The sequence below is a fragment of the Cnephaeus nilssonii genome (genome assembly GCF_951640355.1).
Source record: "Cnephaeus nilssonii genome assembly, chromosome: 3".
Classification (NCBI taxonomy): domain Eukaryota; kingdom Metazoa; phylum Chordata; class Mammalia; order Chiroptera; family Vespertilionidae; genus Cnephaeus; species Cnephaeus nilssonii.
Window position 1 is genome coordinate 22,393,551 of NC_137074.1, and position 26,999 is coordinate 22,420,549.

Here is a 26,999-nt window from a genome sequence, read left to right on the forward strand (position 1 = left end):
TTTCATCTTCTTCTGAACTTCTCTTGAACTAGGTTAAGAACATGGATTGAAGGGATCAGTGGTGAATGGGTTGCATCTTACCTGCTAACTCCAAATGACTGGCACTGACTACTTAGAGCACAATGTTAAGATGCTTGAGCTGCAACTGGGAAGAAGATTGTCACTGATGAGGAATGTTAGTCCTGCATGTGGGAAATAACAGATAGGTAGCATGTTCTCATTCACTTTCCCTGCTTGGCTTGGACATTAATTCTTTCATGCATTAGTCTTAGTTTGACAACACTGTTTTAAACATCTAAGGTATGGATACCACATCTTAATACTTTTTGTTGATGATATTTATGTTTTTGTTATTGTTATTCTTATCCATTCCAAATTTTTATGGAGCTAGGTGCTCAATAAATATATTTATATTGCTGTTTCTTCATTCTTGATGTTCCAAGTCTCTTTCTGGAATAATTTTCCTTGTGTCTGAAGCATTTCTTTAGCAGTTCTTTTAGATCAGATCTACAAGTGATGAATTATCAGTGTGTTTTTTCATCTGAAACTGTTATCTAGAGCACAGCTTCAAAATTTTTGAAATCTCATTTCTTTCCTTTGTAGACCCTTTTTGTTAACTCCAAAGCCTGTTTACCGGAATGACTGTAAATGGCTTACCTGATACATACCAAATTAAGTCTTCAGCTTCCCATTGGAATATGCTCAGTGTGTATCATAAGTCCTCAACTGTTTAATATGTTTAATTTAAACTTGTCCCACTATAGTAGATGCTCACAAATACTGGTAAAACTAACTAAAGAATCTTAAAAAGAGAATAGCCCATGAAAAATTCACTGATCATGGTACACTTGTCTGTGTAAATGGTATATAAGTTCTAGAATACAATATCCTATATAATAAAAATGTAATATGCAAATGGTCATTACGCCGTGAAGCATAACAACTGACTGCGTCACGACTGGATCATGGATCAGCAGGAGAGTGGAGCAGAGAGTTACAAGCAGGTGGTGGAGAGCTACAGAAGGGGGCAGGGCAGCAAGCTATGAGAGAGGGGGCGGGGGGAGCTACAGGAGGGTGGAGTAGCGGGCGGAGAGCTTCTGGAGGGTGGCAGCAAGCTACTGGTGCATGGATTCATGCACAGGTCTACTAGTTTATAATAATAAAAGCATAATATGCTGATTAGACTGGACAGCTGAATGACCTTCCGGATGTCATTCCAGATGTCCTTCCAGATGAAGCTGTGGTGGCAGGAGCCAAAGCAGGGGCAGTTGGGGGCGATCAGGCAAGCAGGCGAGCAGTTAGGGGTGATCAGGCAGGCAGGCAGAGTGGTTAGGGGTGGGCAGGCAGGCAGGTGAGCGGTTAGGGGTGATCAGGCAGGCAAGCAGAGGTGGTTAGGGGCAATCAGGCAGGCAGGCAGGCAAGCGGTTAGGGGCCACAGTCCTGAATTGCAAGAGGGATGTCTGACTGCTGGTTTAGGCATGATCCCGCAGGGGTACCTAAACCAGCAGTTGAACATCTTCAAGGGGTCCCGGATTGTGAGAGGTTGCAGGCCAGGCTGAGGAACACCCTCTCCCAACCCATGCACGAATTTTGGGCCTCTAGTGTTGTAAATAATAATCAGTTAGATAAAAAAACTACTCATAAAATAATACAAACATCTGAACATTATATTATGAACTGGGGTAACATAAGAATATATATTGAGAGCCACTAATTTGCAAGATATTCTCCAATCAGGAGAAAAATGCTGAGTATTCTGACCAAACTAGGTACATTAAAATTGGGAATTCCATGAATATCTTTTTGGAACTTAGAGCTAATACTCTGTATTTTTCTTATTGGGGTTAAAATGTAAAAAAAAAAAAAATTAGGTAATTGAGATATTGTTTTTCCTTCTTTTTTCAACATACTTTATTATTCTGCCTCCTCTCAGATCGGAATATGAGAATGTGCTTATGTAAGGATATTTTTATTGGATGTTAGCATTGGGCCAAACTCTTTATATGTATTTTATTTGAAAAGTAGACTGACTTTCGTTTATAGGTATTACAGTTGAAACGTGGTTACAAAAGCTAACATCTATAAGGAGATTTCTTTATTTTGGAAATTGAATATGGTCAATTGGTCCAGTATTAGCCTGTCATATTGCACCAGTATTTATTGAGTGACTTATATATATATGTGCTGATTTTTTCAATCCCTGGCTTGAATTTAAGAATGAAAAAATTAGAGAAGATATATAACTTGACAAAGTTATTTAGTAAGTAGTAGAGTTGCAATTTGAACCTAGGTTTTTCTTAGGTTTATATATTACCAAAATCTTACATTAATAACATTTTATTCTTTTTTAAAAAACATTTTTAAAAATATATCTTTATTGATTGTAGAGGAAGGGAGAGGGAAAGAGAAATACAAGCATCAATGATGAGAGAGAGTCATTGATTGGCTGCCTCCTGCAAGTCCCCTGCTGGGGATCAAGCCCGCAACACAGGCATTTGCCCTTGACCAGAATCGAACCTGGGACCCTTCAGTCTGTAGGCTGACCCTCTATCCACTGAGCCAAACTAGCTAGGACATAACATTTTATTCTTAATAAAAAAAGTCTTATACATGTAAAATGTATCAATTATTATTTGATACTACACTTGATTTTAGCCAAAAGAGAAGCGATTAATTATTATTTGAGATGGGAGATATAAGAACCTTGTAACTCAAGCTTTTAAAGACATTGACTGCCATTGTGTAAAAAAAAAACAACTAAAAAACAAAAACAGGAAAGAATATAAAATTAATTGTGATGTTATCTCTATAGCTGTAGAAAACTGCAGCATAGTAATCTTTTAAAACTGAGTGATATGCTTTGTTCATGACAAAAAATCTGTAAAATTGTGTACTGTTATAGGAGTTACTCTATTTTTCATAATTACAGTCTGTGCAAATTGTATATGGGATAATACATATACATTACTAATTATAAATATATTTAAGCTTTTATTTCTTAAAGACTTGGTTCATGAAATGATATTTTGATGCTATAGCAGGCAGTTGCTTGCATTAAGGTTGAGTATTTTATAAGTTAACACTCACTGGATTTTTGGCCAGCACTATGAAATGACTTTGGTTTATATTTATTTTGTTACTTTTCTACTCCCAATCAAAAAAAAAAGTTACTTTTCTTTTGGATGTTTTTTGTTTATTTAATTTGTTTTAAAATAGTACTTTTATAAGTAAATCTATACTATATTTTGGATTGATATAATAGGGAATAATGAGAACAATCATGTACTTTTGCCGGGAGAAGTAATTAAAATTTTTTCTAAGCTAATATTTTGACACGTGTGAATGCAAAATGCATATATTGAAAGTAAAGAAGAATGCCATCAGCCAGAAGGAATAGGGTTGGATTTTTTATTGTTGTTGTTTTCAAAATAAATGCCATTATTAACTGTGGCTCCCTGACCTGGTTCCCTTGGATCATTTAAAACCTGAGTGATCAGTTTAGTATAATATTGCTAGCATCTTTTTTAAAAAGTTGAACCCTTCCTAGTAAGACTAGATCTAAAATAGCTTATTCTATTTTTTAAAAATTTCTTGGGAGGATATAAGCTTTATATAGCAAGTAATAATGAAATCTGTTTGCCACAAAGGTAAATTAATATCTTTATTTTAATTTTTTTTTCTTGGCCTCCTCTGATAAGATTGATGCATTGCGTCTCCCTGCTGGAAGGAGACCTAATATTGAAGGAGACAGGTGCCACAAGGTTTATTTAGGACAACCTCAGCCTTGTCCCAGTCAGTTTCAAAATGTCTGCCTCATATATGTTGAGCTACTGCATTTCCTGCTTTAGAGCCTTGTGTTATGCCAACATTACTATCTGTGCTGCCTCAACTACAAATTGGATGAACAGCCCATGACACTTTTTCAATATTATTACATTAAACCAAGTGGATTTTGATTGATAACCTAATATTCAACTAATGCAAAACATCAATCATGGCAAGTATATTAATTATTTAATATTGCAGTCTAATTCAGAAATCGATGTGCTGCATGAGAGGAAGGGAAACTCATGGTTCCCAGAAGATTTAAGACAGGGAATGATTAAAAAAAGACCTGCTGTACTCCTGTGTGTTAGTTCGATACAAATCTTTATTCATTTGCCAATAATCTCTTCCCATTTTCCACTTCAGGACCATTTTATCAGTTTTGAGACCTATAATTGAATTAAGTCTGCTTTCAGCACAGGGCAAAAGGAGTTGCACAAATATTGATGAAGTCATGACAGGGACAACCCAAGAGACAGACCACTAAAGAGGACAGGCCTTTAAAGAGGACCATTTGTTGCAAGATCCCTCTGTCAGTGTCTTGGATCTTGCCTCTCTATTTTCAAAAATGTATTAAGACTTTTGGAACCACTCTTAAGACTTTTATATTTAAAAATCTATTGTAATGACACATTTCTAAAGCACATTGCCATTTATGGTGTACCTTCATGTACAATATCTTGCTGCTTTTTTCACCATAACCTTATGTGTTAGGTAAGGCAGGTTTTACAGAATCACACATTATAGAAGAATAATCTGAGCTTTGGAGAAGTTGGCTTATTACCCAAGTTCTTACAACTGTTTTGTAAGAGCTTAAATTTGAGTGTAGGTCTTCTGCTTCTAGAACCAGGATTATATATCATGCTGTCTTGAATAATATTTATGTACTCATGATGCTTTCTTTATCTGTGTTGTTTTGAGATGGCCACCCTTTCTGTGTTTCTGCCCAAAGTAAAACTAAATAAAACTGATTTCCTTGCAGAACTTGTTGAAAATTTGGTGTCCAAACTATGATACTTATCTAAGCTTTATGAATATGTGAACCTGCCGGATATAAATGAAAAATTCTTAATGTATTATATCTTTTACTAGAATGTCCTCCTTTTTATATCTCAAAAAATATTTTTGGGGGGATGGAAGTGGCTTAAATATATTTTATCATTAAATTACCACCCCAGCTTTCTTTTGGTTAATAATTACCTTGTTATATCTTTTACTATCTCTTGTCTGGAAACCTTCTGAATATTTTTGTTTTGTGGGTTTTTTGTATATGAGACATTGCTAAATTTTGTTTTTATACCCAATCTGAAAATCTTCTCTGGCATTTTAACTCCAGATTATTATGGGTGAATTTTGTTTAGTTTTCTTTTTAATCATTGATTGCTTAGATTACAATAATTACTATATCCTATGCCACCCTTTATTGTTTATCTTGTTGCTTTTTCGTGAATTTATTTCTCATCTTAATGCATTATATTCCTCAGAATTTTGTTTAAATAGTGTCTTTGTATGGGTAATTTTTTGAGACTTTGTATGCTGAAATTTGTTTTCTATCAATTTAATAGTTTATTTAGCTGTATATAAATTCATGCTCACAGTCCTTTTCCTTAAAAAAAATTATTTTTATTGATTTCAGAGAGGAAGGGAGAGGAAGAGAGAGATATAAACATCAATGATGAGAGAGAATCATTGATCGCTGCCTCCTTCATTCCCCCTACTGGGGATGGAGCCCACAACCTGGGCATATGCCCTGACCTGGAATCAAACTATGACCTCCTGGTTCATAAGTCAGCGCTCAACCACTAAGCCACACCAGCTGGCCTCTTTTCCTTTAACATTTACTTTCTCTTAGAAGTTAATAGTTTCTTGTTCAGCATTAGTATTGAGAAGTCTGATGTCAGTGTTATTCTTCCTTTATGGAGGGGTATGTTTTTTTCTTTCTGGATGCTTTTAGACTTTTATCTTGATCTATAATAGTCTCATTACCCTTATATTATGCTGTGCTGTGGATTTTTTCCTTAATTATCCTGTTCACTATTCTATGTAATCTTTCAATGTAAGATTTGCATATTTCTGTATCTGGGAAATATTTGTCATTTCTTCAAATGTGTTTGTTTTTTGTCTTCTAAAGTGTCTTTGCTTTCCTTCTAGGTTTTCCATTACGTAGATGTTTGCACATCTACTCTGTTCTTAATTTTATCTCTTATTTGTTCTATTTTTTCATTCCTTTCTTATGCTTTCTGAGAGAGTTCTTGTACCCAGTGTTCCAGCTCAATAATTCATTCTCAGTCTTTAGCTATTTTGCTTTCAATCCATTCTGTGAGTTTTTTCAAACTATTGTATTTATATTTAATTTCTAAAAATCTTCCTTTTCAATATGTTATTATACCAATATTACATTTTTGCTCAGTGTGTTCTATTTTCCCTGGATGAGGTTGCTCCATTGGTTATTTTTTCCAATCCCATGTTTACACAGTTCAGAGATCTTAAAAATTTTTTTTTTGTGGACTTCTCTTTCACTTCCTGCAACATTAGCTGTCTTGGCTAGTAATTTTATTCTAAGGAGAGGGGATAAAAGTCTGGGTTCTAGCTGATGCTCCTCCAGGTTAATTTAAAAATTATAGAGTCCAAAGCCTGGCCTCAGTTAACTATTTTTTCATTTTTAACATTTATCTTTACTGTTGAAAGTATTACAGATGTCCCCATTTCTTCCCCATTGAACTCCCCCCCTCACCCCACACCCAACTACTTTTTCCATTGTGTCCTACTCCATCAAAAACAATACAACTTATAAACAAGGATTTATGGAAAAAGCCACATCAAGACTGATAGGAAGGGCGAGGCACCAAAAGGGCTGGCCCTGTTCTCACAGGCAGTGACTGAAATTCTTAGCTGCAACAGTTCCCTTTAAGAAATGTGGGGTCTCAAGTATATCCAGGCTCCTCTGCCCAGACTATGGAGCCATGAAAATGCTGTGAAAATCAGCGGGATTCAGTCCACCAGGGAGAGGATTCTGCTAGAGACACAGGCACCCTTTTAAAGAGCCATGCCCAAAAACCTTTTTCGCAACCACTTACCATGGGCTCCAGAGGAGGGAGGGTGGAGTGGAATATAGTCACATGAGGAGAGACTGAGGTTTTTGGTTCTGGGGAGACAGCTGAAAGGACAGCCACCAGTATTCCGCTGAGTTTCTCTCCCACACTACCTACGCCATCTTTCTTGGGTGGAACACTCCCTTTCATATGGCATCAGCCAGGAGAAATGCAATAGCTTTACCCTCTGGATTCCCTGTTGCCTTACCCTATAGAGCTTGTGTCCTACTAAGGAGTCAGGTACCTGGCCTGGGGGGTAGAGAGGTCTGGACAGACTCTAAGGGAGTGCCAATGACTGAATTGTATGGCTTTGAGGCAGGGGCCATTCCCCCCCACTTTACTGTGAAACTGACTCTGCTAGCCCCACTCTTTGGGCTCCTGGCAGACCCACCCTCCTTACTCCTGGTGGCTCCACCCTGCTGAGATCTGGGCAGAAGCCAAGACAAACTGAGTTGTGTGGCTCTAGAATTGGGGGCCTTTTTTTTTTTCCACACATGCCCTACCAGTACAGAGATCTCCCTTTACAAGGCCAAATCTTGGTCTGTTAGGGCCTAATGAACTCCGCTGGTCTCATCCTGACACACCCCACTACAAAGGTCTGCAAGCACCCAGTGGGTGGCAGCTAGACTTGCTATACCCTGGAACATTTGCTGAGTGGCTTCAACCCAGCACTGGCATCAAGTTTGAACCTGTGTCAGTCTGGTGAACACCACTCGCCCCTACCTGGTGACTTGCTGAGAGCCTACCTCATGTAACTCGAGTACTGCCAGAGGCTCTTCCAGTGATGGAGCCTAAGTTAGCTGGCAGAGACAGGAGAGGCAGATCTCAGGGTTTCTTGAGACTTTTGCTGACCTGCCTTGGTGCTAGAAAAAGCCGGCCTTATTGTACAGCTTGTTCCTTCCCACACACCCAGGCCCAACAGAGGTAGCCACAAACTGGGGATCACTTTGTGGCTCCAAACAGGTTACCCAGAACCAGTCACAGGCAGCATCTAAATTGGCCTGTATCAGAGTCCCTCCCAAGAGGCCCCAAAACAAACACACCCAGTGGCCAGCTTCAGATAGCATCATAGCAGGATTTAATTAGCTTCACAAGTGGCATCGCCAAAGGGAGATCTAATCAGGCACTAGACTCTGCTGAGGCAAAATCTACTTAGTGTGGTCAGCATCTGCACAGCAGCTCATACTCTATGATCAGGGTCAATCCTCAAAGTCAGCCAGCCTGAGTGTCGACCCTAAGCACAAAGAAGCCAATAACAATCAATACTCCATTACAACAGGAGGGCCCACGTAATGTGCACAAGGGACATTCCTGGAGCGCCCAGCACAGGTGATCAAGGGGACTTTGCCACAGGACACCTCCTTCATAAGGTCATCCTACGAGAACTACCTAGTACATAAAAACAAACACAAAGAGGCAGCCAAAATGGGGAGACATACTCTAAGTGAAAGAACAGGAGAAATCTCCAGAAAAAGAGGTATATGAAATGGAGGCAAGAAATTTATCAGATATGGTTAAAAGGATGCTCAGGTAACTTAGTGAAAACTACAACAGCATGAAAAGGGACATAGAAACCATGAAAAAGAACCAGTTGGAAATGAAGAATACTATTTCTGACATCAAGAATGAACTGGAAAAAATTAAAAAGTAGGTTGGATGAAGCAGAGAATCAAATCCGTGATTTAGAAGACATGGTAGAAAAAACACCCAATCAGAGCAGCAAAAAGAAAGAAGAATTAAAAGAATGAGGATAGTTTAAATATAAAGTGTAACAACATCCACATCAGGAGAAGAGAGGGAGCAAGGGATAGAAAACCTATTTGAAGAAATAATGACCAAAAACTTCCCTAACCTGGTGAAGGAAAAAGATACACAGGTCCAGGAAACAGAGAGTTCCTGGACCTGTGTATCAACATCCACATCAGGAGAAGAGAGGGAGCAAGGGATAGAAAACCTATTTGAAGAAATAATGACCAAAAACTTCCCTAACCTGGTGAAGGAAAAAGATATACAGGTCCAGGAAACAGAGAGTTCCCAAACAAGATGAACCCAAAGAGGCCCACACCAAGACCCATCATAATTAAAATGGCAAATTTAAAGACAAAGAGACAATATTAAGAGCAGCATGAGAAAGATAGTTACCTACAATGGAGCTCCTATAAGATTCTCAGCTGATTAATCAACAGAAACATTTTGAGCCAGAAGGAATTGTCATGAAATATTCAAAGTGATAAAAAGGAAGGACCTACAACCCAGATTACTTTACACGGCAAAGCTATCATTTAAAATTGTTGGAGAAATAAAGAGCTTTCCAGACAAGAAAAAACTTAATGAGTTCATTGCTACCAAATCAGTATACAAGAAATGTTAAAGGGTCTTCTTGAAGAAGAAAGAAAAATAGGAACATAGTTTAAAAAATAAAATGGCAATAAATACTTATCTATCAATAATCACTTTAAATGTAAATGGCCTAAATGCTCCAATAAAAGATAAAGGATCACTGAATGAATAGGAAAACAAGACCCATATATGTGCTGTCCTATAAGAGATCCACCTCAAAACAAAAGATTCACATAGACTGAAAGTTAAAGGATGGAAAAAGGTATTTCATGCAAATGAAAATTTAAAAAAGCTGAAGTAGCAACACTTATATCTGACAAAATAGACAGTAGTGAGTGAAGCCAGGTTACTAGTTTGTTATGCTGCTGTTGTCATTTTCCATGTGATGTAGCTTTGGAAATATAGCAGAGGAAATGACTAAACAGGAGTGTAGTAAGATATCGTTGATTTTAAGAAGGGGTTTGACCTGATCAAGCTTACGTTTTAGAAAGATTTTGCTGTATTATGGAAAATGAATTGATATGGTACAAGGCAGGACCCATTTTTAACCATTAGAATGTTTTGTAATCTGGGAGAGAAAAGATGAGGCCAGTACTCTCTCTTAGTAACATCAGAGAGAAAAAAAAAAGACCTAAAATAAGGTAGTACCTGTGAAGATAAAAGTAATTAAATCTATATGGTAATTAAGGATGTTGAAGAGCCAAGTCCCTGTGATTGAGTACATTTGTTTACAACTGGTAGTGAAGAAAAGGCTTATGTCAAGGATGATGCCTAGTTTTCTTTCAGGCATACCATTCTAAAAGCATATTTCCTAAATATCACTTAATTTAAGAATCACTTAAAAGCATAGCAAAGCAATAGCCAGCCAATCTTTTCTTTCTTTCGTTCTTTTCTTTTCTTTTCTTTTCTTTTCTTTTCTTTTCTTTTCTTTTCTTCTCTTTTCTCTTTTCTCTTTTCTCTTTTCTCTTTCTTTCTTTCTTTCTTTCTTTCTTTCTTTCTTTCTTCCTTCCTTCCCTTCCCTTCCCTTCCCTTCCCTTCCCTTCCCTTCCCTTCCCTTCCCTTCCCTTCCCTTCCCTTCCCTTCCCTTCCCTTCCCTTCCCTTCCCTTCCCTTCCCTTCCCTTCCCTTCCCTTCCCTTCCCTTCCCTTCCCTTCCCTTCCCTTCCCTTCCCTTCCCTTCCCTTCCCTTCCCTTCCCTTCCCTTCCCTTCCCTTCCCTTCCCTTCCCTTCCCTTCCCTTCCCTTCCCTTCCCTTCCCTTCCCTTCCCTTCCCTTCCCTTCCCTTCCCTTCCCTTCCCTTCCCTTCCCTTCCCTTCCCTTCCCTTCCCTTCCCTTCCCTTCCCTTCCCTTCCCTTCCCTTCCCTTCCCTTCCCTTCCCTTCCCTTCCCTTCCCTTCCCTTCCCTTCCCTTCCCTTCCCTTCCCTTCCCTTCCCTTCCCTTCCCTTCCCTTCCCTTCCCTTCCCTTCCCTTCCCTTCCCTTCCCTTCCCTTCCCTTCCCTTCCCTTCCCTTCCCTTCCCTTCCCTTCCCTTCCCTTCCCTTCCCTTCCCTTCCCTTCCCTTCCCTTCCCTTCCCTTCCCTTCCCTTCCCTTCCCTTCCCTTCCCTTCCCTTCCCTTCCCTTCCCTTCCCTTCCCTTCCCTTCCCTTCCCTTCCCTTCCCTTCCCTTCCCTTCCCTTCCCTTCCCTTCCCTTCCCTTCCCTTCCCTTCCCTTCCCTTCCCTTCCCTTCCCTTCCCTTCCCTTCCCTTCCCTTCCCTTCCCTTCCCTTCCCATGTAAACAGCTCAGAAAATTGATTTTCCTTAATTTTGTGATTAACTCAGTTTACAGTGAAACCTATCCTGAAATGAAACTTATAGCCTTTGTTTATCCCACTCTGTGGAATATTCATGTTTCTTTTAGAATTAATGTGTATGATGATGAGATGCTGCTTCGAGCATGCTGTCAGCGTTGCGTGACATATAGTATATATACTTTATTACCTTTCTAAACTCCCAACTGTTCTCATGAAGCATGTCTAGCCTCAGTGGTTTCAGATAATTAAGGACTTGTACTGTGAATCTGAACATTTTTGGTTTTTTTATATTCCAATATTATTTTCTAATAAGAATCATTATGTGACAATGTAGCCATGGGGGGAAATGATGTACATGTGTATTATATAGAGCAAACTCCAAGATAGATTGCCAAGTGAAGGTACCAAAAACAGTGCTTATAGTATGTTTCTGTTTGGGTTTAATAAATAAATTAAAAATAAAAAGAAATGAGAAGGAAGAAATACACATGTATATACAAATAGAATATCTTTAGAAAGACAAACACAGAGGTAATATTAGTGACTGAGATTGAGAACTGGAGGAAGATGGCTGCCGACGAGAAGGCAGACTGCAAGATAGTGTGTGAGTGAGAAAACAAAGGGAGAGTGTGTGGCTGCACGGGGAGTGTTTGTTGGTGAGTTGAGGGACAGCTATACTCCAGGAGACTGCGGGGGACTGTCGGACGGGGCTCCCCTGACCGGGCACCCCCCACTGCTGCTGGGTTCCCTCCCAGAGCAACCGGCTTGAACGCGGAGACCACACCATCTTGAAGGAAAAGTGGATGTTATCGGGAGCCTTGAAAGCCCGGGGAATCTACAACTACAGCACCCACCGAACATCTGCGAACCTGAGAACACCGGTTACCAAGTGGCACAAGCATGCGGATTCAGAGGAGCTCTACACTCCACCACGGGAAGGAGAGAGAGAACTACATAACCAGACACTCGGAGAAGAGAGAACATGGGAGACAAAGAAACAGCCCGCATATGAAAGAAAAGCAGGCATCACCAGAAAAGGAAGTAAACAAAATGGAGGCAAACAACCTGTCAAAGAAAGAATTCAGAGAAATGGTCATAAGGTGGATGAAAAGAATGGAAGACAAATTCCACAATATGTGTAAGAACCAAGAGGAAATGAAGAAGAACCAAACAGAAATGAAAAGTGACATCGCTGCTGTAAAGAACTCAATAGAAAGCATCAAGAGTAGACTAGAAGAAGCAGAGGACCGCATCAGTGAGCTAGAAGACAAAGTAGGAAAAAATACCCAAGTAGAGTAGCTTCTAGAAAAAAAAATTAAAAAGCAGGAGGAGAGCCTAAGGGAACTTTGGGACAACACGAAACAAAACAACATCTGCCTAATAGGGGTTCCAGAAGGAGAGGAAACTGAGCAAGGAATAGAAAACTGTTTGCGGAAATAATGACAGAAAACTTCCCTGATATAGGGAAGAAAAAACCCCACACAAATCCAAGAAGCTCACAGAGTCCCAAGCAAAATGAACACCAAGGCACATTATAATTAAATTGGAAAACACCAACAACAAAGTAAGAATCTTAAAAGCGTCCAGAGAGTAACAGAAAGTTACCTACAAAGGATCCCTCATCAGACTAGCGACTGATTTCTCAACAGAAACACACCAGGCCAGGAGGGAATGGAATGAAATATACAAAGTCATACAAAGGAAGGGTCTGAATCCAAGAATACTGTACCCAGCAAGGCTATCAATCAAAATTGAAGGTGAAATCAGGAGCTTCACAGACAAAAAAGGACTAAGGGAGTTTATTACCACCAAACCAGCAATGCAAGAAATGCTAAAGGATCTGCTGTAAAAAAAAAAAAGAAATAGGAAGCTAAGAAGGAACACAGGGGTAAAGAATAAAAATGGCGACAAATAAGTACCTATGAATAATAACTTTAAATGTAAATGTATTAAATGCCCCAATCAAAAGGCATAGGGTAATGGATTGGATAAGAAAACATGACCCATATATCTGCTGTCTACAAGAGACCCACCTCAGAAAAAAAGACACATGCAGACTGAGGGTGATGGGATGGAAAAAGGTTTTTCAGGCGAATGGAAATGAAAAAAAAGCTGGGGTAGCAATACTTATATCTGACAAATTAGATCTCAAAGTGAAGGACATAAAAAGAGATAAGGAAGGCCACTTCATAACACTAAAGGGAGCAATCCAACAAGAAGAAGTAACTCTGGTAAACATATACGCACCCAATACAGGAGCACCCAAATACATAAAGAAACTCCTGGAAGATATCAAGGGAGAGATTGACAGCAATACAATCATAGTAGGAGACTTTAATACCCCACTATCACCATTAGACAAATCCTCTAAACAAAATATCAGCAAAGAAATATAAATCCTAAATGACTCACTAGACCAGATGGAATTAATTGACATCTTCAGAACATTTCACCCCAAAGCCACAGAATATACATTCTTCTCAAGTGCACATGGGTCATTTTCAAAGATAGACCATATATTACGTCACAGGCAAAGTCTCTCCAAATTCAAGAAGATAGAAATCATATCAAGTATCTTCTCAGATCACAGTGGCATAAAACTGGAAATCAACTACAATAAAAACAATCCAAAAAAAATCAAACACATGGAGACTAAATAGCATGCTATTAAACAATGACTGGGTTACCAGAGAGATCAAAAAAGAAATAAAAATTTCATGGCAACAAACGACAATGAAAACACTACAATCCAAAATCTATGGGACACAGCAAAAGCAGTCTTGAGAGGGAAGTTCATAGCTCTACAAGCCTACTGCAAAAAAAAAAAAACAAGAAACAATGGTAATAAATTACCTAACCCTACAACTCAAAGATATAGAAAGAGAGCAACAAGAAAATCCCAGTGTAAGCAGAAGGAAGGAAATAATAAAGATCAGAGCAGAGATAAACGACATAGAGACCAAAATAAAAACAAACAAACAAACAAACAAAAACAGTACAAAAGATCAACAAAACCAAGAGCTGGTTCTTTGAAAGTATAAACAAGATTGATGAACCTCTAGCCAGGCTTACCAAGAAGCAAAGAGAGAGGACCCAATAAACAAATTCAGAAATGAAAGGAGAAATAACAGCAGACCCTACCAAAATACAAAGGATTTTTTAAAAATACTATGAACAACTCTATTCCAACAAACTGGACAACCTGGAGGAAGTGGACATATTCTTAGAAAAATACAACCTTCCAAAACTCAATCAGGAAGAATCTAAACATCTCAACAGGCCAATAACTATGGAAGAAATTGAAGCAGTCATCAAAAAGCTTCCAGCAAACAAAAGCCCGGGGCCAGATAGCTTCACAGGGGAGTTTTACCAAACATTCAAAGAAGAACTAAAACCTATCCTCCTCAGACTATTCCAAAAAATTCAAGAGGAAAGAATGCTTCCAAGCTCATTCTATGAAGCCAGCATCACCCTAATACCAAAACCAGATAAAGACAACACAATGAAAGAGAATTACAGGCCAATATCCCTCATGAACATAGATGCCAAAGTCCTCAAGAAAATTCTAGCAAATCAGATCCAGCAGTACATCAGAAAGATCATACACTATGACCAAGTAGGATTTATCCCAGGGATGCAAGGATGGTACAATATCCGCAAATCAATAAATGTGATACTTCACATAAATAAATTGAGAGAGAAAAAATCACATAGTCATATCAATTGATGCAGAAAAAGCATTTGACAAAATCCATCACCCTTTCTTGATAAAAACTCTCAGCAAGGTGGGAATAGAAGGATCATACCTCAACATAATAAAAGCCAAATATGATAAACACACAGCCAACATCATACTCAATGGGCAAAAACTAAAACCATTTCCCCTAAGAACAGGATCAAGACAGGGATGCCCTCTCTCACCACTCCTGTTGGATATAGTACTGGAAGTATTAGCCATTGCAATTAGACAAGAAGAAGAAATAAAAGGCATCCAAATTGGAAAATAAGAAGTAAATCTGTCCTTATTTGCAGATGATATGATATTGTACATAAAAAAACCAAAACTCCATCAAAAAACTATTAGACTTAATAAATGAATTTGGCAATGTAGCATGATACAAAATTAACACCAATAAATCTATGGCATTTCTATACGCCAATAGTGAACTTACAGAAAGAGATACTAAAAAAGCAATCCCATTTACCATCACACCAAAAAAATTAAGATACCTAGGAATAAACTTAACTAAGGAGGTAAAAGACCTATACGCAGAAAACTACAGGACACTGAAAAAAGAGATAGAGGAAGACGTAAACAGATGGAGGAACATACCATGTTCATGGATTGGTAGAATCAACATCATTAAAATGTCCATACTACCCAAAGCAATCTATAGATTCAATGCAATCCCCATTAAAATACCAACGGCATATTTCACAGACCTAGAAAGAACTCTCCAAAAATTCATCTGAAATAAAAAAAGACCCCAAATAGCCACAGCAACCCTGAGAGAGAAGAACAAAGTAGGTGGGATCTCAATACCAGATTTCAAGCTGTATTACAAGGCCACTGTTCTCAAAACAGCCTGGTACTGACAGAAGAACAGACATACAGACCAATGGAATAGAATAGAGAACCCAGATATCGAACCAAACTACTATGCTCAATTAATATTTGACAAAGGAGGCATGAACATACAATGGAGTCAGGACAGTCTCTTCAATAAATGGTGTTGGGAAAATTGAACAGATACATGCAAAAAAATGAAACTAGATCACCAACTTACACCATACTCAAAAATAAACTCAAAATGGATAAAGGATTTAAACATACGACGGGAAACCATAAAAATACTAAAGGAATCCACAAGCAGAGAAATCTCAGACATATGCCGAAGCAATTTCTTTACCAATAACGCTCCTAGGGCAATGGAAACTAAAGAGAAAATAAACAAATGGGACTACATCAAAATAAAAAGCTTTGCACAGCAAAAGAAACCATCAACAAAACAACAAGAAAGCCCACTGTATGGGAGAACCTATTTGCAAATGTTATCACTGATAAAGGTTTAATCTCCAACATCTACAGGGAACTCATACAACTTAATAAAAGGAAGATAAATGATCCAATAAAAAATGGGCAACGGACCTATATAGAATCTTTTTGAAAGAAGACAGAAGGATGGCCTAGAGACATATGAAAACATGCTCAAAGTCACTAATTATCTGAGAGACGCAAATCAAAGCAACAATGCGGTACCATGTCACACCTGTCAGAATGGCAATCATCAACAAATCAACAAACAACAAGTGCTGGTAAGGATGCAGATAAAAAGGAACCCTCATGCACTGCTGGTGGGAATGCAGACTGGTGCAGCCACTGTGGAGAATAGTATGGAGTTTCCTTAAAAAACTAAAAATGGAATTCCTGATTTGTAGTGTGAACTAAGTTAATAAAATTAATGTCAACAAAAATTTGTTAAAATTTACTGTTTAACTATGAAATTGTGAACATATTATTTAGGAGCATATTCTTTAATAAAAATGCAACCATTGCTGGACGGATATTTGATAAAGCAAATATAGTAAAATGTCAATAGGATCTATATTGTGGATAGAACCTGTATGTTTGAACATTTTCATAATAAAAGTTGGAGAAAACAAACTAATGAGAGAAAACTAATGTGAAATAAATAGTAAATAAATAGTAAAATAATAATATACTTATTTTTGTTGTGTATTGACTTTGAAAAATCTGAAACATTCTTTCTGTTAGTGGAATACCAATTTAGTGGGAATACTAGTAGATATAAATTACTTATCTGTTTCCTTCTGATGTAAATTGTTTTGTCATTAAAATAGTGTTATATGAACATTAGTAAAGATATATGAAAAACTTCTAAGAGTTTATAAAATAGTTTTGAGGTAAATATAAATTATAGCAGACAAGGGTTTAGCAACTATTTAGAACTTTTATTCTTCTATTTTAGGGAATCTGGAAACATCAAAGCTGGATTAGAACATCTGGTAAGTTCTAATTTTCTCTTGAACATTTGCATCATCTTTGATATCTGCATTCCAAATGAACACTTTTGAATGAGCTTTGAATACCTTGTATTGAGAAAGTCAACCATTTCCCAAAGGGTCAGCTTACTGCTATTATGTGAAGGCACTTACATTTTCATTTATCTTGTCATTTCAAGGGAATTTAAATTTTTTTAGATTACTTTTTTTTGATGTAGAGATGAAATAAAATGGATGACAATCCTTGGATTGATGATTGCTTTAATTATAAACAAAAATTGGTGTAGAATTTTTGGCATATCTTGATCTAACAAAAACAAGCTTGTGTTTTAAGAAAAACACAATCAAATATTGCATGCATAAATATGGTATGTTTTAGCAATTTAACGGCTTTGAAAGAAGTGCACAGCTTTGTTTTTCCTAATGTCTTTGCTTTATGAATAATGCATTGGTTTAAACTACATTCAGCTTAGAACGTAAAATAATTGAGATGCAAAATTTTTGGTTTAAGTAAACATTTTTAAAGCATAAGTGAAATTTAAACTGACTTTACATTAAAATATGTCCATTAATCAAAAAATTGGAAAAACTGTTGTATTGTAACAGGTCCAAAATTCATTGAGTTTACCACAATGAGTGTTGTTCATTACAACATTAAGTACTTCATTTAAACAGAGCATTATAAAGTCATGCTCTGGTTTCTGGTCAAATCCAAATGTTGAATAATTAATGAGAGATTCTTTTGTAAATACAGTCTAAGTACTTTTTTAATGCAAGACCTCATTCGTATATCATATTGTAGCTTTGTTAACGATTAATGTGCTTTTGGTCTTCTACAAAAACAAACAGTAGTAAGAGGCAAATTCATTTTGAGTTGTAGAAGTCGAGTTGTAAGGGATTTTTGGTTTTCCTTTCAATAGCTAAAGAAACTAAGGAAATAGATTTTTGAAAAATTATCATAAAAATTACAAGTAATTATTAAAGCAGGATATAATAACCTTGTTAGAAAATTTTAACTATATATTTGTCCAGATTAGATATAAATAAATAAAATTGTTATTCTCATTATTAAAAATGATATCCCAAGTCCTCGTTAATTACTTCATAGTGGCACATATATTTAGGACATACAGACATCAGAATAAAAATGTTAATCTAAGACATCAAGTTTTAGTATCAGTTGAGGGTTTATAACAAGGAAGAACACCTTCCACAGAGTCAAATTGAGCTGTCTTTTATATTTCTCTTATAGCAGGGGTCGGCAAACTGCGGCTCGCGAGCCACATGCGGCTCGTGAGCCGCGGTTTGCCGCTCTGTTGACTAATGAGTTTGCCAACCACTGTCTTATAGATTATTTATTTAAAAGACTATATTTACTTGGTTCCTATGCCTAAGTAAATAATAAGTTAGATTTTTTTTAGTTTAAATTTTATATTTTTTATACTTACTAGTGTGATCTCATTTTCAGTGACTATTTTATGTATTTATACTCAAAATCTTCTGCGGTGGTTTTCTAACTGTGCCTTGGGCTGCCAGGAAGGCTCCCCAAAGCAGGTGACACTCCAGACTTCCTCTACCCAATCTAACCAGAGTAGTTCCACTTTTAGTTATTTTGTAAAATCTTAAACTTTTAAAATACGATTTCATCTGAAGAAAGAGTTCTCCTACTAAAAATATGTAAAAACCTTTGGTGAAGCTTAGCCAATTATTAAAGTCACAAGCAATTGTTTGTTAATTATTCTTTTCTATTCTTGAACCTAAGTTATATTTCATTTTTACCTGTGTCATATACATCAAATATATTTCAAACATAATGCATTTTTGGAATGAGAGAGCCTGCATTAGTACAACAGGTAATGGTGGGAAGTGTGGGAGTAGATTTTAATGCATTTTATTTAAGTTGTTCAAAAGACTCTATAACTTATCATAATAAAATTGACTCAGCTCTGAATTATTAACAATATATGACTATACTAGAGGCGTGGTGCATGAAATTCGTGCACGGGGGGTGGGGGTTGTCCCTCAGCCTGGCCTGCACCCTCTCCAATCTGGGACCCCTCAGGGGATGTCCGACTGCCGGTTTAGGGGCATTAGCTCCAGCCATTAGAAAAATCACACAGAATGTCCTTGACATACAAACAGTGTGGTTTTATGAGTTGTTTTAATAATAATGGCCATTCTTTAAATAATATCTGCTTTCATACAATACAGCTGATACTATGTGAATTCAGAATGTTAATATGACAAAATCATAGAAGGTTGTAGTGGAAATAACCTTGAATTGTCTAGTCCAAACTTTTATAAATATTGGAATTCCCTTTTCAAAGATTTTGAATGCTTTTTGTCCTAAGAAGCTTAACCAACTTTTGAGGCAACCCATTTTCTGTGAAAGGACTATGGAGCGGCCCCCCAGGACTGGGGAACTATGGCTGAGCTGAGGGGACTAGGTGCTGCTATCTTGTGGCTATGGGCACCACCATCTTTGTGATGGTGTGATGGTCAATTTGCATATTCCCTCTTTATTAGATAGGATAGCTGTTTAACATAATACCACACACATATATACATACATATATATTGCTTTGTGCACTAATAATTCAGAAAACTTAGTGATATTTTTGCTAACAATCTGAATCTCCACGTTCCAACTGAGCAGATACTCATAGTCCTTGCCATCTAGCACAAATAATCCATCTTTGAATTGACTGTATAGCCAAATACAATTAGAAGTATAACTTCTAATAGATTGATTTTATGAAATACATGGTATAAAATTAAAATGAGAAGAGCATTCCACACAGTGGAATAATTTCGTTGTTATGTAGCCTTTACCTTTTAAAATTTATATTGTTCTATCATTCCTTTATTTCTATGTTGCCTACTTTTCTTGGGAGCTATCTAGCATGTTATTCTTAGCTTAATCCTATATAATAAAGAGCTAATATGCTAATGGTCGTGACGCCCTCATGCCATAACAACCGTTCAGCAGGAGGCTGCGTGCGGGGTGGGGCAGAGCCGCTGTGCTGCTCCGGAGACGGGGTGGAAGTGGGGAGGTGCCCGGAGGAGGCAGGACCATTCCGTGGTGGGGAGGGCGGGGTGAGAGCCCTTAGTGCCCCCCTCACTAGTCCTTCGCCACCCACTGCTTGCACTCAGCGCGCCTACCACCCACCTGCTAGGGGAAGGAGCGCAGTGCATGCGCCGCCAGGAAGCGGCTCCCAAAACTCCGCAGCAGGCAGGAGGCTTCCACACTCTCCTCCGGTGCCATGATGGGGTGGAGCCGCCATGTTGCTCTGGAGATGGGCGGAAGCGGGGAGGCACCCGTAGGAGGCAGGACCAGCCCGAGGCGACTCGCGGGACTGAGGGCAGGGCTTGAAGCAGCCAGAGAAGGCTGGAGGGGTCAGGGAAGGGGTCATGGGCGGGGCCAGGCACGCTCAAGCTCTGGGTGGAGAGGTTAGGGTGTCAAAGTGGGGTGGTGGGCAGGTGGGCAGGGCCCATGTGGGTTGGCAGGGCCGTGCGATTTCGCGTGCTGGGTCACTAGTATACTTATAATAGACTGCCCAGTACCTTGTTATTTTTCTCTTCACAAACTTATCTACTACCCATAAAGCCTAGGTCTGTTTAAAGTTCTAGACAGAGCCTGTGAAGCTTGGTGCCCATTGTCCACTGATGATTCTTGCCTGATAATTGCAAAATGGAGATTTTCCAATTCTTCTGCTCCCCCCATATTTAGCAGGCAGCAGTCTACTGTAAGGAGAGCCTACCCAACTTTCTTTATTCATCTATATATTGTGAACAAGGACTTATGGATTTTTATTTTACTAAATAGGTTATCATTAATTACTTTCCTTATTTATTTTGATGCTCAGGTTGTCCCAGATTTTTCTAGGGAGTATACTTTCAAGATGGCTTCTAGTCCTTTTGATATACCCCAACTTTTTTTTTTTAAGTGCTTTCTTACATGCTGTTACAACACTATATTCTAGGCTTTTCTTGTTCCTTCCCTGTTCCTGCCTTCTGCTTCAGCAGCAGATTTTAGCTCTATTTTCCAAGACTGTTATCTGTTCAAAACATCTTTGAAAGGTAATTCTGAACGAACAAAGGATGATGGCTAATGTAAGATGTATAGAATGTTATGGAGAATTATCTCTGAAGTTATTATTATTATTATTATGAAATTTAGAAGGTTTGAGTTTTTGTTCTAGTGGATACCTTTGTATTTATATTTTTATAATGCTTTTAATCTCTGTTATTTATACTTAACCTTTTATATGGCATCCTTGACTCCTATCTATTACCTTTAATAGCTGATGCTCCTATTGTATTTTTCCTTACTTCTTTTCCCTCATATTTCTTTTTTTTTTATTCTTGCTACTTTGTTAGAATATACATTTACATATATTCTTTATTCTTCTACCCATGCTGTCACCTTGTTTTAGAGTCAATTCTAAAATTAAATTTATTAAATATTGACTTCAGTTTGTTTGCTGATTCTTACCCACTTATTTCCTGTTTGTATAAAACTCATCCACTAATGTATTCCTCAGGAAAGACCCCTGTGTACAGTATTCCCTGAGATCTTGCACATTCCAAGCTATTTTTCTGTGGTCTTGTCACTTGAATGACAGGTTGACTAGACATGAAATGCTTGGCTTACAGTCTCTTTAGTGACTTTCTGAAAAAAATATTCTGTGGATATCTCTGGTATCAGCCTTATTTTTTACCCTTGTAGAGAATGTATTACTTTCTTTTTGCTTGAGGCGTTGCCATTTTTTATTGTCCTTTTTTTTTTTTTTTAACTAGGGTACTTCTTAAAGTTGTTTGTTTTTGACTAATTTTGCTGTTTTTTTCCTCATATGTTGACTTAAGTTTTCTCATTTCCAGAAATAATTTTCATGGATTATAGTGTTAAATATTAGTTCTATTACTTTTGTTTTCTTCTTCAGGACTCCAGTTACACACACACACACTCACACACACACACACACACACACACACAACACATTCTATTCTGTATAATAAAAGGCTAATATGCAAATAGACTGAAGGGCAGAATGACCAGTCGCTATGATGTGTACTGATCACCAGGGAGCAGACGCTCAATGCAGTAGCTGCCCCCTGGTGGTCATTGCACTCTCACGGGGAGTGTCGCTCAGCCAGAAGCCGGGCTCACGTCTGGCGAGCACAGTGGCGGTGGCAGGAGCCTCTCCCGCCTCTGTGGCAGTCGGACATCCCCTGAGGGCTCCCAGACGGTGAGAGGGCTCAGGCCAGGCTGAGGACCCCTTCCCCCCCACCCAGTACATGAATTTCATGCACCTGGCCTCTAGTATAATTATACACACACACACACACACACACACACACACACACACACACACACACACTGAGTGGCCAGATTATTATGATCTCTGAACGCTTAATAATCTGGTCACTCATTGTATATCCTATATAATAAAAGGCTAATATGCAAATTGTCCTCTCGACCAGGAGTTTGACCAGCAGGCAGGCTGGCCAACCACCCATGTCCCCTCCCCCTGGCCAAGCTGGCCGGACCCCACCCATGCATGAATTCATGCATCGGGCCTCTAATAAATAAATAAATAAATAAATACACACACACACACACACACACACACACACACACACACACACACACACACTGAGTGGCCAGATTATTATGCATTTAGAGATCATAATAATATGGCCACTCAGTATATGTGTGTGTGTGTGTGTGTGTGTGTGTGTGTGTATATGTATATATATATTATATAAAGCCTTTCTTTACTCATCTTCCATTTCAGTGTCTTTCTCTCTTACTCCTTTTACTACTTTGTTTTCATTCTCTCACTTGTTTTCCTGATTTTATTTTTATTTTCATTCAAATTTATATTTTCTTGAACACCTTATAATTTGTTCTTGATTTCTGAAATATTTTTTCTTCCATTTGTTTTTACTTTTTGAATAGCTGATTCTAGGTTTTCTTTTTGTTATTCATCCAAATGCGCTTTTCCTTTATGGTTGGTTTTGGGGAGAGAATTTTTATCTATTGAAATTTTTGATTTGCATATTTTTATTACTTTTTACAGTGACTTTATATGGGGATGATTCATTCTCTCTCTCTCTCTCTCTCTCTCTCTCTCTCTCTCTCTCTCTCTCTCTCTTTCTCTCAATCCTTCTTTCTTTCCCTTCCCTCCATCCCTCTCTGCCTTCCTTCCTTTTTAAAATCATAGACATTTTTTAGATGGGGTTTCTAGGTCAAGGGTGCCCTCTTCTGCAGTTAGAGAAGGGCAGTTTCTTTAATCAATGATGGTAGCAGAGGCAGGGACAAAGGGGTGGCATGTCTTATTTTTTACTTTAGCTGTTTGTTTCTTCTTTCTTTTTATTACCATGTATTTTATTTGTCTGATTTATTCCCAGAAGTAATGCGTGCGGAGGCTACCATTTCTGATCCCACTCACTTTCAAACTTCTTCCCTCTAGCTGGTGCTGTGGTAACACCAGTTTGAAACAAATGTTCACTATTTTGGCATTTAGTATTGTAGTACTTTGTTTTCCTAGGGGTGATTTTGTTTGTGTTTCCAGAGACTAACCCTATTAGGTTGAGCTATATGAAAAAAAAGCCACTTTTTGGTCAGAATACTTTTTTGGGGGGTTGTTTCTGGCTTAAAAGAACCACTGTGCCATGCCCCCTTTGGCAGGGGATGAGATGACTGGTCCTGATCAGTATGAGGTTTCTAAAACCTCCTTCATTCTCCTTTCTGAAAAGTCAAATAATGGGAGGTGGGTTGGGGTTAAAGGGACAGCGTGATCTCGATCAGTGCTTCTTTGTCTTCAACATGCATATGAGTCACCTAAGGATATTGTTTAAACACTGGTTCTGATTCTCTGGGTCTGGAATGGGCCTTGAGATTCTGCATTTAGCAAACTTTCATGTGAGACTAATGCTGCTGGTCCAGCGACCACCAGAAAGAAAAGTACGTTGAAGGGCATTGACTTAAACGATATGTGTCCAATGAACAACCTTCTGCTTCTAATGAAGAATCTAGATGTTTCTCTCATGTACTCATTAAGTATGATTCTGCAACCTATGAATGATTGGTTGGGTATTCATAAACCCAGAGAGACAGACACTTCACAGGTTTATACAGGGGCAAAAAGTTCATCGCCTTATTCTGTAAGTATAACAGAGCAATTATTTTCTTTATTTTGGTTCCAAATGTTAAGTTGTATAATTATGGGGTGAAGCTGGAAACCAGGACTAATAATAACTCATTCAGCCTTAGGTGTAAAATTAAATAAGTGATAATAAACCCCTTAGTAAAAAGGATTGTAAGCGTTTACAACTTTATGTGGGATTTGCTTTCTATTAATAGTTGAATAACAAAAGAACTCTGGAGCCATACCTGTGGGTTTTTTTCTCCCCACAGAGGTCTCATATATTGTACAACATTTGAGAGTGAAGACCCACTTGTCCTTGTGGTCAGGCAACACAGTCTGACCATTTTAAGTGTTGAAAAGCAACTGTCATTAATAGCTTGTTTAGCCCATCAGTGGTTTGTAGGTATAGTTGCTGCTTGCCAGAAATGTAGGCAGGCCCATTGATATTACATACTCATCAATAACACTACGTACAGGATTTAATAAAAGCACTTTCCTCTTTGTTTTAGGTTAACTTGCAAATAAAAGTGCTACATTTCAGTTTACAGGCTAATAATTTTATTTAACACAAGTATAATCACAGTGAATATATTATTGTCATACTTTTGAGAATTTGCTTAACAGAACATGAGCTATAAAATGCAAACAAAGGTTATGAACCCTATTCTAAAGTCACTTGTGTTTCATCTGTTGTATTTTTAAATATATGTCTTATTTTAGTATGTCCCCACTATATTCAGAAAAAAAATGTTTTTGACATTTGTCCAAATGAGTTTGAGAATATAATTTTCTCAAAATACACTGACATTACTCGTATCCTCCATATATTTATTAAACACTGATGAAAAATGTTTATTACCTCATATACTGTTTAAGGACTTCAACATAATAGATCTATCTCCTCCCAACATTTTAATTATTTTTTCTCTCTTAAGTCAATATATATTTGAGTTTGAGGGTAAATGTGCATATTAAAAGAGATGTTTTTCTCAAGCTGTGATATGAGATAAAACAGCATGAAGTGTTTCTTTTTTCTAGAAAATCAGTTCCATAAATCTTTCTCTATTTTCTTTTAACAAACAAGTGTGTCCTATGAATGTGTGCAAATTAAAATACTTTTAACGTGGATTAAATGTTAGTGTCATATTGCTGTCATGTTTTCTTTGGCAGTTTACAGGTTCTCAGTCTGGGACCAGCTCTCACGAGAGGCAGTAGTGCGATTGTCAGTGATCCATTTGTCTTACACGTTTTGATCAGTTACAAGTATATGACCCAGTCATCCAAACAGCATGCATTTGGGCCCTTTTCCTACTTCCCTCCATTCCCTCTATTCCAGAGAAAGGTCTGTTTGTTGCATTTTTCAGACATAGTGATGTCAGAAGCAAATGGTGGCCAGTTAGCTTAAAAAAACACACACCACAAATAAGATGCCAGGCAATTTTCATGACACTACTAATAATCTCAGATTTATGTTTAATCTAGGTAAATTTTATTTTCTGACTTTTATGCACATGTGCTTATTAAAGTTTTATAAAGTAAAACCAAATAGTCTAAGAAGAGCATTAAATAACCCCACCCCAGCCCACCCCACTCCACCCCACTCAGGAGTCTGAAAGTCAAACCTTTAAACCACCATAGTAATTGAATATTTTATTCTTATATTTTTTGGCTTATAGTTCAGGACACTGTGGGTGCTGTTTCATTGCAGGGAATCCCACAGGCACAAGATATTTATTTCATGGCTTTCTCAGGATCTAACAACTGTAACTGCTGGCAAAGATCTAGCAGCTGAGATAACACGGTTGCTTTCTATTTCTCTAGGCAAAGCATTATGAGTTAAGAGGGAGAATGCCTTTGCCACAGTGGTATCTTTGGCCATACTCATTATCATTTGCCACAGAATCATAGCATCTGTATTTAACTTTAACATATGTGTACTATTTAATTTAGGCAAAGCACAGCACGAGGGGTTAAGATAATGTGATTTTACTGTGTGACCTCCAGCAATACACACAACTTCTCTGTTTCACTTTTTTAATTTACTCCTATTCATAGGGTGTTTAAACAGTGTGTGAAAATTTGTAGACGCAGAAGCTTCTCTACACATGTATCATTATTCTTATAGAGAAAGAAAAAAAAATTTTACTGTTCCAGGTATGTAAGTAACTTCAGATTGCTAAAAACACTATCTCAATTCTAATAAACTCACAGTGAACTGTGAGAAAAATTTGTCCTTTATCTGTTCACATTCACTTTCTTTTAAAAATGTCATTATATATTTTTGAAAAATTTAAATTAATAGATTTTCATTGTAATGGTTCAAAACTGATATATAAATAAAAATGAATATATCTTCTATCTGCCATCAATCAGCTGTTAATAGTTCAATAATGATTTTTATATACCTTTCTCTATTCCCAGACATACATATGTATATATTACTTAGCTTTTTGCTTATTTATAAAAATAGAATCATACTACATGATATTTTATAAATTGCACTTTTTGTCAATATAAAAAAGTATATATACATATATGAATCTAGGTTTTGCTGGAAATCTGTCAAAATATTGGAAGCTAATATTATTACCATATTACTTAAAGCATTCATGATTACATTTGTGTTTTAAGGAGTCAGCGCAGATCTAGTTTTATTTCTACTTTTGACCACCTTGATTACAGTATATGAAAGAACAGACATAAAATTTATTGTGGTCAAATAGAGGAAGAAATTGGTTATTTTATTCAAGAAAATACTATTCGATATTTGTAAAAAA

General features: G+C 37.5%; 1 protein-coding gene across 1 annotated transcript in view; it reads left to right on the forward strand.

The window, feature by feature from the left end:
- The window catches only part of RSRC1 (arginine and serine rich coiled-coil 1), a 326,641-nt gene that overhangs the window by 150,985 nt on the left and 148,657 nt on the right, over nt 1–26,999 (forward strand). The window contains exon 5 of the mRNA XM_079767318.1: nt 17,035–17,071. Within this exon, the coding sequence (XP_079623444.1) occupies nt 17,035–17,071 (37 nt within the window). The remainder of the gene's footprint in view (nt 1–17,034; nt 17,072–26,999) is intronic.